Source organism: Aptenodytes patagonicus, chromosome 6 (assembly GCF_965638725.1).
Source record: "Aptenodytes patagonicus chromosome 6, bAptPat1.pri.cur, whole genome shotgun sequence".
NCBI lineage: Eukaryota > Metazoa > Chordata > Aves > Sphenisciformes > Spheniscidae > Aptenodytes > Aptenodytes patagonicus.
In genome coordinates, this window is record NC_134954.1 from 63,665,370 (window position 1) to 63,677,719 (window position 12,350).

Here is a 12,350-nt window from a genome sequence, read left to right on the forward strand (position 1 = left end):
TGCAAGAGGTCTGGGGGAAAGGTGGGTGGTGTGCAACAAAGAGCACATTTTCAGGATCTTTGAAAGCTGGTGCGGCTTGCCAAGATCAATGACATGTCATCCCAGAGGAGCACTGAAAAAAGCCTTTGTAGTTCTGCTCCCCTTCTGTCTGTCTGTATTTTGTATTTCTAAGCAGGCTGTTTGCAGCCAGCGTGCACTGTGCATGCATTTAAGCACACACAGCATCCATGTAACACAATGTTAGAGATTACAGACAAAGTACTGTGCAAAGCTGGGTGGTACAAAGAAATGCGTATTTAAATCAGAAGTTAAGACAGAGAGAAACAGTTGAGACAGGAGATGGAGAGATTGTTCCTATAATCTAATCAATAAAATGTCCATCTAGCAGATATTAAAATAGTCTTTAGGCCACGGAGAGCAGCATGTTTTCGTTTTGATTAATGCATCTCAAACATAAAGCAGTGGGAAATACTGTAAATAACAGATTTTAAAAAATAGTCCCCAAGAACAACAAAAAGTCTAGCTGAAAATAATACATCTGAATCAGGTTTAAATTGGTTTTCAAGAAATAGCCTGATGCATGCAACATCAGCCTCTCAAAAAAGAGCTTAATAAAAGAGGCAGTACAGAAGCAGATTGAGTGGAAAAGATTTTCTGAGCTGCTGAATTTATAAAAAGGTAAATACCATTACAGGGAAAGGTTCAAGATAAGGAGAGAAAAAAAAAAAAAAAGAGAAGCTTTTTCTCCTACAAGTGAGGGGCAGTGAAGTTTTTAGGACTCAGCTTGGTATTTCAATAAATAATTATGTTTTTCCAACTGAACAACCAGCTAGACACTGCAAACTGTAATTAACACCAAGAAGCATAATACCATTTGGCATGCTTATACCTTGTTTCTGAACAGGAGGCTGCAAGAACCCCTTAAAAGCTATTCAAAGAAACTTATAATTATAATTATGTGCTAGCATGATTAGGCTCTTCTAATAATGTCATGCCTACTGAGCACACCCTATTGAAAAGCCCACATAAAAAATGCACAGTTCCACTGATCTGTACGCTTATGTCAGAAGCCCTCATTTGGAGATCTCAGAAATGAAAGAAACATTACTATGGAGATTAAGAAATTTGGTTTAGCACTGTAAAATAATATTATGATTGAATAATATTAGCACCAAGTATTAATAAATGTGCCAGCATTTCCCATTAGAAGACACCATATGCAGTTGCTTATAGCTATGCCAAAAGTTTTAAGCTGTGGGAGTGAATCTCATGTTAAAAAGTTCTTTGAATACTTTAAAGCTTTGGTGACCTGGAGCAGAACTTTGACTATGGGCAACAAAGCAGGCAACAAATACACACTTTTGACTGTGCATGAAGGGTCAAAACAGCATTAATAAGGTCATAGAGCAATCTGATTATGCATGCAATTACAGAGGTGCTAAATATTTTTATTATTATTAAAATAGCCATTATAATAGAAACTTTCTTTTCTTCATCTTTATTGCAGGAAACAAAGATATAATCTACAACTTTATGTAAAATAAGCCATAAAAGTGCTCTCAGTCCAATTGCATTGGTTAACTAGGTCTTGCTCCTTTTAATTTAGAAGGACTGAAAGGTATAAGCAAGAAATGAAGATGCCTGCTACCTTAGGCCAATTAATCCATGTACTCGAGAACGTATTCTCGAGAATTAAACACAGCGGCGTGATTCACGGGGACCCATGAGTATACATGGGCATGTAGCTTATAGAAGGTGAACAGCATCTGGCTGTTATAATGCAAGCAAGAAACCTTTGCAAGTGCTGAAGTCTGTAATGATCTAGTAGAAATGTATGTCAGCTGCTGTTTGAATGCTTGGGTTACTAAGCAATTTTTGTAGATAATCACATCTTCTCACACAGCCTGGATGAGTTTTCAGAACGTGGGACAAGTCAGACAAAAGAGCCTTCTTTGTGCCATTCAGCCTCCCTTCCCCTCTCAAACAACCTTGCGCCTCATCTCACAATCACTCACCTCCAGATGTACCAATTATTATTATTTCTGGAGTCAAAGTAGAATTTACCACCCCCATTTGGAAAATGTCCTCAGGGCTGCAAAAACCTTCAGACAAAGCAGGAAGGAATGTATAATGCTGTATTAAGAAAAAAAGAAATTAATGTCCATAAAGCAAGGCATTACCATTCTCTTCATCTCCTTGGAGACCTGGTGAGCTCCAAGGTGGTTGTAAAAGGGTCGGTCAACACCCCAGTGTGGCGGATTATGGCTGATGGAATTAGCGCGCTGACGGTTCATCTTGGCTATTGTGGCTTTCTCATCTTTCTGAAATACAAACGAGAGAGAAACGCAGAATAAATTTTGAAACGTTTACATGGCAATCATTCTCCAAGCATCTCTCACTTCTGACCTCTCACTCCAGAAGCTGGCTTTGCGCCTTGAGCTTTATGAAGTGGCCGCTGATCAGGAGCAGTCCCAGTCCACCATTTCTTTTTCTTCTCATTTTCTGGAACACTTGCCCCTAAGTGGTGCCCACCATTTTACTCCTTTGCTTGTTTTGAATAACCACTATAACCTGTGTAAACACAGGGAGCAATCCGAAACAGAGACAACTGTTTTCTTTTTTAGTAAACTGAATCAAACTGAATAATTTCAGACAGGAAATTACAGTTCCAAGCTGAGATACTACATAGAGGGTCCTCAAAAGGAAAAAAAGACTGGTGCGTCTGCAAGAGAAACGACACACAGAGCCATCTGGTTGAAGAACAGGAGCATTGAAGCTCCTTGAAGCTATGGGAATAAAGGACACCTTTCTCTGTAGGTACAAGCAAATAATTTTCCACACTTGCAAGAGCATCTTCGCAGACATGCTAAGGAAAGCATGTAAATCTTGCAAACAACTTAACTGTGTATCTGTTAAGGGTAATGGTATTGCAGAGTGTGACAAATGGTCTCCTCCACCCTAATGCTAGCTGCAAATTTATCATTGACACTAACTTTCCTGAAGTTTGGACAAAGTCTTTGGTTTTGTTATTAGAGCTGGTTTTGAATCTTGGTTGTAATTGGAGCTTACTGCAAAGTTTGCACAGGATCTGTCGGAAAGGTTTCATTCAAGCACAATGCCAGTTACAAAAGCACAGAAGTGCAGCATGTAACTAGGCTAAACAACAGGCTGATTAGTTTCTTATTTTGAATATATTCTTTAGCTAAAAAGACAGGCAGGTTGCCACATGGAATGTGTTCTGCGGAAAGACAGGAGTTCATTGCACAAGATCAAACCCTTTAATCTTCTGTAGCAAGGACTGCACTGGAGACTTGCTCAGTGCGGACTGTGAGATTTACCTGTACTGACTCAGAAGGCAGAGGGGTGGCAAATATTACATCCTTGCTTAAAAGAGACAAACTCTGGAGAGCCTGAAAATTTGGACAGTAGGGATAGCTACAACTTGGCTGTTTATTACTTGAGAGATTAAACTTTTCAAGACAATTGCTGCTTCCATGAGATTACTGAAAAAATTAGACATAATAGTTAATTTTGGATTTCAGAAAGTGTTCAGACAACTGAATAATTTAAAAAGAAAGCATCAGTTGTTTTAAACTCTAGAATTTTGGTTCAACTGTTGTATGACAATACAGGTAGGTCCGCATCTTTTTTTGCCTGCAGTCTGCTTTCCCTACCGATTTATTTTGATTCCCCACTATTCACTGTAACTTGTACCTGTCAGGAGTTTGCAAAATACCTGGTGTTCTTTCCATGGTAACCAGAGAGTTAAATGTCTAGTGTTATGCTGCCTTAAATTATTTTTTTAAAAGAAATTTTAAAAAGCCTGCTAAAATTCAGTGCTGGGTAGCTGTCTGATTGACAAGCATGGGAAATCATGATCCCTTTTCTTGCAAAGAAGAGACAGCTACGATGACAACATTTCCTATGAGACCACAAGCTCACCACGCAGGCACCAAACGTTCCCGGGAATGTAGTGCTGCAGACTTCATGACCACTAGCTGGGGACACGGTGCCACTTGCGACAGGAGCCCTGTGCCGGACACCCGACTGGCCCTGTGACAGTAAGTAGCAGTGGTCACTGCAGTCCCGGGCTGCCAGCAAAGATCTTTTTCCACCTAGCCAGGATGACAAGTGTAAGATCCCAAGGAAACTCAGTGGGAGCAAACCTAAGGGAGCTCTCAGCTCCCCGGGATGTTTGCTGGGGAGAACCGTACGTGCTCCCACATTGCACGCCCCCAGGACAGCAAGTGCCTCCCACGTCACCTCTTCCCTGCATCGAACCCACCACCGTTTCATCTGCCAGAGCTGAAAACTCCATCACTTGGCACTAGCTGAATTTCACATGAGCAATCATGACAGAGCCACTGGATAACCTCCAGGAGAGCTGCGTTTTAACTGTTTCTAAAAATACACTAATGTGATGCAACGCTGATGTCCAGATCTGAGTTGGTTTGAGGTTTTCTTTTTTAAAAGTCACTGCTTTTTATGGTCTCTGCCATCACTTGTAGCACTTTCTTGTGTTTTTTCAGTTATGCAATCTTTTTCATAGTTATGCTTCTTTCTTCTATGATGTGATGCCAGAAAACTGGTAGGAAATACAGTTTCATTATCTCCAAGCAAATATATATTGTTTTCAAGAACAGAAGTGACACTGTCAATCCATTTTATTACAACTTAGTGAAGGGTTTTCAACCAAAAGCAATCAAAAAACCTAGACGCTGAAACTAGTCTGGGGACCTATAAAAGCAAAACTATTTGGTTACATTACATGTAACCATAACATGTAAATGCCTTTACATCAACAGATGATAAAAGATACATACAGCAGGTTTCCCCCCTGAGTTAGTAAATTTGGTTAGAATTTGAGAGAAGCCTTAATGCCAAAAATCCAACCAGATGTACTAACCCCTCTCAGCCAGTGAGTAATCATTCTAACTGCTGCTAGTGCTGGTGACTCTGAAGCATCACTTGACTAATCTGAAGGGAATAAAAGACCTCATGTTTATTGACACATCTGTGCTGAGGTAAGGGTGGGACAAATGGATAAATATATACTTCTGAGATCGTTTCTAACCATGAGGTCAGGCACCATAAATTTTCCATGGCTACATGAACTCTGGCAGTATTTCCCCCATCCCCTGTAGAAGGTTTCCACTGGATTGTGAACAGTGTTTCAGCAATATTTCCAATCAGATTAAAACACAAATATACAAGCATAGTGGATTTTTGGTTTCCCACATTACGTACTGTGCTACTACATTATCTTGAACAATAGGACTTTGTTGTTAACATCAATACTTATTCAAAAACATTTTTTTTAAACCTGATATTTTTAAAAGTTGAGCTAATTTACTTTTTGAAAAATCACTTGTTCCGTGGGTGATGATAATAACAAACTCTAAAAATGAAGAATTAGAAGGATCACAGCTCCTCTGTGGAAATTTATGAGGATCCCTCCTCTGTTTCTTCCTGGCTGTGACAGCATGAGGACAACTTGCACACAGGGCTACCTAAGGCATAACAAGACTGGAAAGAACAATAAAGAAAAGGAGAGATGATACCTTTCAGTCCTACTCATTACAGGTACTACCAACAGGAGCAGGTGCAAAAGTTTCTGACAGCAATGAGTTATTCAGATTTAAAGTGGCTAAACTCCAGAAAGCTGTTGTGGGAACTTTTCAAATCTGGACTCGCAAAGAGACTGTAAATCTTATTCCCAGAGGTTTTATCGTGTTCCCACTACCAGTTCCCACACACTGAGCTACAGTAATGCTATAGCAAAACTGCAGAAATAGCTGGGATTTTCTTATACTTATCAATTGCATCAAGAACGCCTGTTACTCCTTTAGCGTGTGATAGGATTTTCCAACATATTGATCACTATCAGTGCAACAAAGCAGTGAAGTCTGAGCATGGATCAGCCATTTCAGATTCAGCTACATATTATTCTTTAAATTGTATTGAAGTCCTATTGACATGTGAATGATATTTCTTGCAGTGCTACATGCTCCAAACCATCGCCTTCATAAATCTACATGAGTGGAACCCTGCTGAGCAGTGATTAAATTTGTTGAATTGAGGAATCATCACATTAGACTGATTGTGTTTTAGGAGAGTCACATGCACATTTAAAGGACCATTTTGTTTCTTCAGCTGGATGGAGTTCCAGGACACTATTTAGAAAAGAATGAGAATTGTTTTTCTAGGAGTTATGGCCAAAGTTTTGTTGAGCTGTTTCAAGGCCACCATCAACAATCCTTTCTGAAACTGTTGTGTACCTGCTATTGTTAAAAGAAACACCCATGTTTACTGCAATTGAAAGACATTAGAAAAAAATAAACATTTCTTCAGTTTGCCGACTTTGTACACTCAGCACAATGTGTTTAGTCAGCAGTATTGCTCATCTGTTGACAGTCACATTTTGTTTCCACTTGTGTTCAAAGCAAAGCATTTCCCCAGACTTCTGACAACGTTGAGGACAATAAAACTAGCTGTAAACCTCATGTGCTGTTAAAATCCTATTCACCTTAAGGTCTGTTTCCCACTCCTCCAAACACATACTTCTCCACCCTTCTCAGAGTAAATCTTTTATCAAAGATTTGAACTGATTACAAGAGTAGTTGTGATGGTTCTGCGAATTACTGCAGCACCTGATCTCAAAGAAGAGCAGAAAGTTACCAACAACCACCAAGTGACATGCTCCTGTACAAACTCCAGAAACTTGGGCAGCACAAGAACTGGGACTACTGGATACTCCAACAATAATTAAACTGAGTACTGTAAGAATAGCAGGGATGTGATGGGATAGCAGTAATGACTGGGACAGACATTTTGAATAAAATGCAGAAGGACAGATATAAAAGTTGTGGAGGTGGAAGTACAGATCTGTGTGTTAGCAACGCTACAGTCTGTAGGGTAAACTTAAAAAAAAAAAGTATAACAAGCGTAAAACAAAACCACTCTGTAGAAGGATAAAGACATTGTACTGAGTAATGCTGGGTAGTCCACTACAATGCCTCAGGGTTAAGTTTGGGAATCAGTAAAGATCTGGGTAATAGTAGTAATAATTCTGGCTGATAATTCACTGTTTATCTGGAAACACAGACTTTCAGATAAAGAATGAAGTTGCAAAGCCAGTAATGGAGGAAAGGCAAAGATCTCCTTGGAGAATTCCTATATTTCTTTCATGCTAAGGTATTAGGTCCATTAGAAACACATATCCAAGTGAATGAGAAAAATACTGAATAAGGACAGAAGTCATCCTGTGTACATCACCCTATATCACGTGAGGATAACAGAAACTTAAAAATCTGCATTACTCTAGAACTGAAGGAACAGATTATTTCTCTTCAGACAATCACTACTGCCACAGTAGAGGCAAAAGGGAAGAGGGATCATAAGCGTAGGGTTATAAATGGAAAAACATGACTAAGCTGGAAGCAAAACTTAAGTGTAATGTGCTGAAGTCAGAAGGACAACCTCCATCCCAGATCTGTGTAAAACTGCCAACTGCAATTTCAGTTCTGGTAACAGATACTTTTAATAACTATTTAGTCAGGGATCATGACACAGAACTTGTAGAGCAGCAAATGCTGGGCTTGGATTAACAGCCTTGAGACCATCCAAGTTTTTCTAAACAGAAAAAATACAGTAGCTCTCACTGGCCTTGTTTTTTCCATAGAGCATTTGACAGAGTGCTGTGCTGGAGACTAATGGCTAAGACAGACGGGGAATACAAAGCTGGGAAAAGAGCTGGTTTCCAGTGAAATGGCAAGAGATGGTTTTGAATGAGGAAGCATTAGGTTGGATGAAAGTTACTAGTAGAGTTACTTAATGATCAGTCTTGGGGCAGATTTTGTTTAATTTTTTTCTTATCACATCTGGCACCAAGCGTAGCAATGACAGACTTTGCTAATCAGAGAAGCAGAGGTAGTATTTGACAGATAAGAAAAAAAGGAGTATTAGCACCCGACATTTGAGGACTGACATAGTAGAAATGGGACCTGAGACATTCAAGTGTACAAAATGCATGATCATTCACTTAGAGATTACAGTCAGAAACTTCACTTCATTATCAGGAACCACATTAGTTCATCACAGAATAAATATAAGACACCAAGATAATGCAACTATGCAAAAGGTAAAGGTTTCCTTTCGTGATCATGAAAATGAAGAGCTTGCTGTAAGAGCTTGTGCTTGTCTCTTCTTCGTTGTGAGAAGACATTAGAAGAGTTTGTCTTAGGAGAAAAAAGGCTGAGACGGAGAGAGGGGATACAATTGCTGTCTGACAGCAGACACTAGACAACCAGAGCCACCAGGCACCAGCGCAACCAGGCTTTAGAGCAGCCCACTGTTAGCACTAATGGGAGCAAACAAACCACAGCAAAAGATTCAACAGACCTTTATGGTGCAGACTGCTAATTTTATGACAAGAATTACTTTTTTTATATATGTATTTACATATATGTATATATGTGTATACATATATATAGGTTCACATTACAATGAAATGCATGGCACCCTTTGTATCTCACACAGTTAAGACTGTTTTATATCTTAATTATCAAAACCCTAGCTTAAGGAATTGAAAGCAAACACAAGGAAAACAAATTTGGAACTTTGGATCTATGCTTTCAAAAACACCCACGAAAACTTTTATCTAGGGGAACATAACACTGCAATAATAAAGTCACTCCTGCACTGCTCTGGAGTATCTGAGCATTGCCTCCTTCACAGGCGAGTGCTCTCCCACAAGAGCAGCAGCATCACAGGACAGGGCAAACAGAAAGGTGAAAGCGGATCTGGAGGTATAGGTGAGTAGAGAGAAACCTAAACAGACTGGATTTTAAAACTTTGCAATTTATTGCTCTTTCAACAGAAAGCAACTCTTCCCTGTACCAGATAGAAAACAAGGACTACATTTTCAGCTCTAGGGATGTTATTTAAAGACTGAGTGATCAGAATCTAGCTTTTTCCCCCCCTAAAACTCAACTAAATATATTCCAGTTAGCAGCATCTTTAAGAAGGAAAAAAACCTATTTTCAAAGAAGGAGCTAGTCTGAGTTCCTGGAACAAAAATATTAGATAAATGTTCCTCCCATTTACTCTGTGCCAAAGAAATGGCATTAACACGATGAAAAAGTCAAATAAACAAAAAAGACAGGACATTCAAAGTTATGGCTCCCCATGGCAACAGCAAGCAGAAAGGGTATGGAACAGATGCCGTTACCTTTTATACATTCATCATAACTCCTGATATTGTGGGTTTCAATGGCTGTGGGACTGATGGACCAGGTATTCAGATAATTCAAGTCTGCCTGTGTGGACTGAGGAATAGCTCAGGCAGTTACTTGGGTCAACTATGCATCTGCTCTCAGGTCAATGCAAATCCTGTGCCTTGTGTGTGGGGATAGCAGGAACTCAGACACGACTCACAGGAACCCATTACTAAGTTAGGTGAATGTTTTACGGCCATTACTGGAACAGACTGAACTGATAACCTGGCTAAATACATCACAAGAAGTCATTAAAATCAAGCAGAAACGGAATGAAAAAGTGAAGTGCTAGAACTTTGCCTAGCATCAGGCAAAATGTTCAAGACTGACTGAGCTGACTATGGGAGAAAGCTTTTTTCACTTCTGATCTTCATATTATCTGAAAATGAGTTTTTAAAGAGGGAGAGAACTTTAAACTATTCACAAAGGGATAGAAAATGGCTATGGGAGCAACAAAGTTGCAGCAGTATGGGCAAACCAGGAGCCCCTCAAACTCTAAACACTAATATCCATGACCTTGGGTAGCAGTTTCTTTATGTTTCAATTTAGCACAATAATTACATAGGCCATGCACATGTCCCAGTTCTTAGCTACTCTGGGATGCAGCACGTTAGAGCAGCATTATAGTAGCGCCTAGAGACTTCAGCTAAGGACTACACTGTGTAACAGAGCTGCAATAAATACATATAAAGCAGTGAAAGAATGAGGGGGGGAACCCATTTTATTTTACCATGGAAAATCAAGGCACAAAGATGCAAGTTCCTAAAAATCTAAGTCTGGAATGGAATCCACATCTCTCCTGAGTCTCTGACCAGTCTCCTAGTCAAAAGACAGCCCTGTGTTCAAAAATGAAGTCAAGTTCCAAGTGCTCTGTGTCTCTGTTTTTGAGTTTTTTGTCTACATTGGCAAGAATCAGAATCATGATCTTAGGAAGACCTAAGTCTTCCTCTTCTCTCCAGAGAAACCTTCAGTTCTCCACAAGAACATGCAGACAACTTGGTGAGTGCATAATTTAAGAAGTCAATATAGCTTCTCCACCCCAGGAGGTGGGGCGTGACCATAAGGGCATTTTGGTTTATGTTCTTACATCTACGCAGCAAAGATGAAGTGGTTTAGGTATAAACATCAGCTCGCCCACTGACAGGCAGTGATGCTCAGGAAACAATAATCTTGCACTGAAAGCTCTAATCCTCTTTTGAAGACAATTGTTAATGAGATTTATCTTATGAGCAGATAGAAACCAAAACATCAGCTTCTCTCTTTAGCAGATGATAAGGAATTTTCTTGGAGATTTTTTACACAATATCCGTTAAGGAGATCTGAGGCTTCCATTCTCTCAGGAAATGAGGCAAGTATTTCTGTATAGGTGTTACAGTTACTCAAATCAACCATGCTATTGGAACATGTCACAAACACTAATTCATTTAATCTCATGGTACTCATATTTACAGCTGTGGGAAGGTTTATTGGTCTTAGATTCAGAAATATTTGAAATGATTTTCAATTCAGGCCAATCTTTAGATGTTTGCCCGTACTGTGAATAGCAAAGTAGTGCCTATAGTGCAGAAATTACTTAGAGAAATATTATTGGCTAGGCTCAACTAGATGACCAAAAAGGTCCTTTTCTAGTATTACAGTCTACCATTATTTAAAAGAATACAAACTAGTGATAACATCAACCTATTTTCCGTAATTGGCAGTGTCACAAAAAGAAGATATATTGGCTGAAGTCCACTTGAGTTTGACTTGACTCAAGTTCAAGTCAGTAATGCCCTAACAGCCTTATTTTGTGCAGCCTGACCCATGTCATAGCAGTATGTATGATCTCATCCCACTGTCACAGTGATTATCCATCATTACAGCGAGCCAGATTTTCGCATCTTCAGAAACAGAGGCTGAAAAGTAATGATAAGAACTGCTCTAATCTTTATGTTCATAGCAATATGGTGAGCAGGTGGACAAAAACACCTCTGTATATAACCTGACAGAGAAGAGATCTTTGTGGTTTTAATCTATTGCCTTAAGAACTTGTACAAGTATCAAATTTAATTGAAAAAATACATATCTATATTAACAACATTCTTCAAAATTATTTTGAAAACAACTCAGGACAGTTTCTTTGATAGAACTAGAAAGTACTTGGTGCAGAAACCTTATGCAGAAAGTGGCTACACTCCCTTCTACGCATACAAAAGTTCAGGAAGAGGAGAGAGAAACAGGAATTTTTGTCACTGAAGGTCAGGTAGTCAACTCACTCATCTATAAAGGCTGGTGTTCACTCTACTTTGGTGTGTCGGAGACCATCTAGTTATTAAAAGTTACTAAACTTGCATTAGCTTGTTTGGTCTTACCCGTTTCTGGCTGCACTGTACAATCAAGAAGGTCTCAATACTGTGCTCTTTCAGATAAGCGTTGCGTTCCCCTCCAAAACCCAGCTCCACCTCATAGTCTCCATTGAGATAGTTCAGGGTTGCTTTTGTTATGTGGATGCGCCTTGAATAAGACAAAAGACAAGCCAGTTTTGTAGGCTCTGAAAAGTTATCACTTAAAAAGCCAGTTCCTGTCAGTGACAGGTGCCACGTACTGGAACAAACAAGCAGTAAAACCCAATATATTTAGCCATGCCACTACTCTTACAGATGTAGTACGGGAGTTTCATCTATTTTAAAGCAAGCAGGCCAGGAGGCGTTTTCTTAAAGAGAGAGGTGTTCACGTTAAGCATCTTACACATCCATTTATAAGCACCTCCTTAGATATAAAGCACTCATTCTTTTATTCACTTTGCGTTAACACACAGCAGATATTTTTTTTTGGCAAGCACAGGCCCTTCACATGGGAAGGACACAAGGACATGTCTACTCAGTGGACACATGTAATATACACTGCAGCATGTATCTTTTTTGTTGTATCACATTAATCACTGTGGTACGAGTGCCTTGTAGAGGTATCCCATCAAGTACCATAGCCTTATGCTTTCTTCCAGAGCAGAGAAAAGATGGAAAGGCACATAGAAAAATTATCTCACAGAGTCAACTTGGCAGCAACTCAGTCTTCAGTTGGTCCATATAGCGGTGA

At 39.4% G+C, this 12,350-nt stretch overlaps 1 protein-coding gene across 1 annotated transcript in view; it reads right to left on the reverse strand.

Moving 5' to 3' along the window:
* Positions 1-12,350, reverse strand: part of ADCY5 (adenylate cyclase 5) — a 234,084-nt gene that overhangs the window by 44,184 nt on the left and 177,550 nt on the right. Inside the window, exons 7-8 of the mRNA XM_076342980.1 lie at positions 11,627-11,768; positions 2,181-2,321 (exon numbers count right to left, since the gene is read on the reverse strand). Of these exons, the coding sequence (XP_076199095.1) occupies positions 2,181-2,321; positions 11,627-11,768 (283 nt within the window). The remainder of the gene's footprint in view (positions 1-2,180; positions 2,322-11,626; positions 11,769-12,350) is intronic.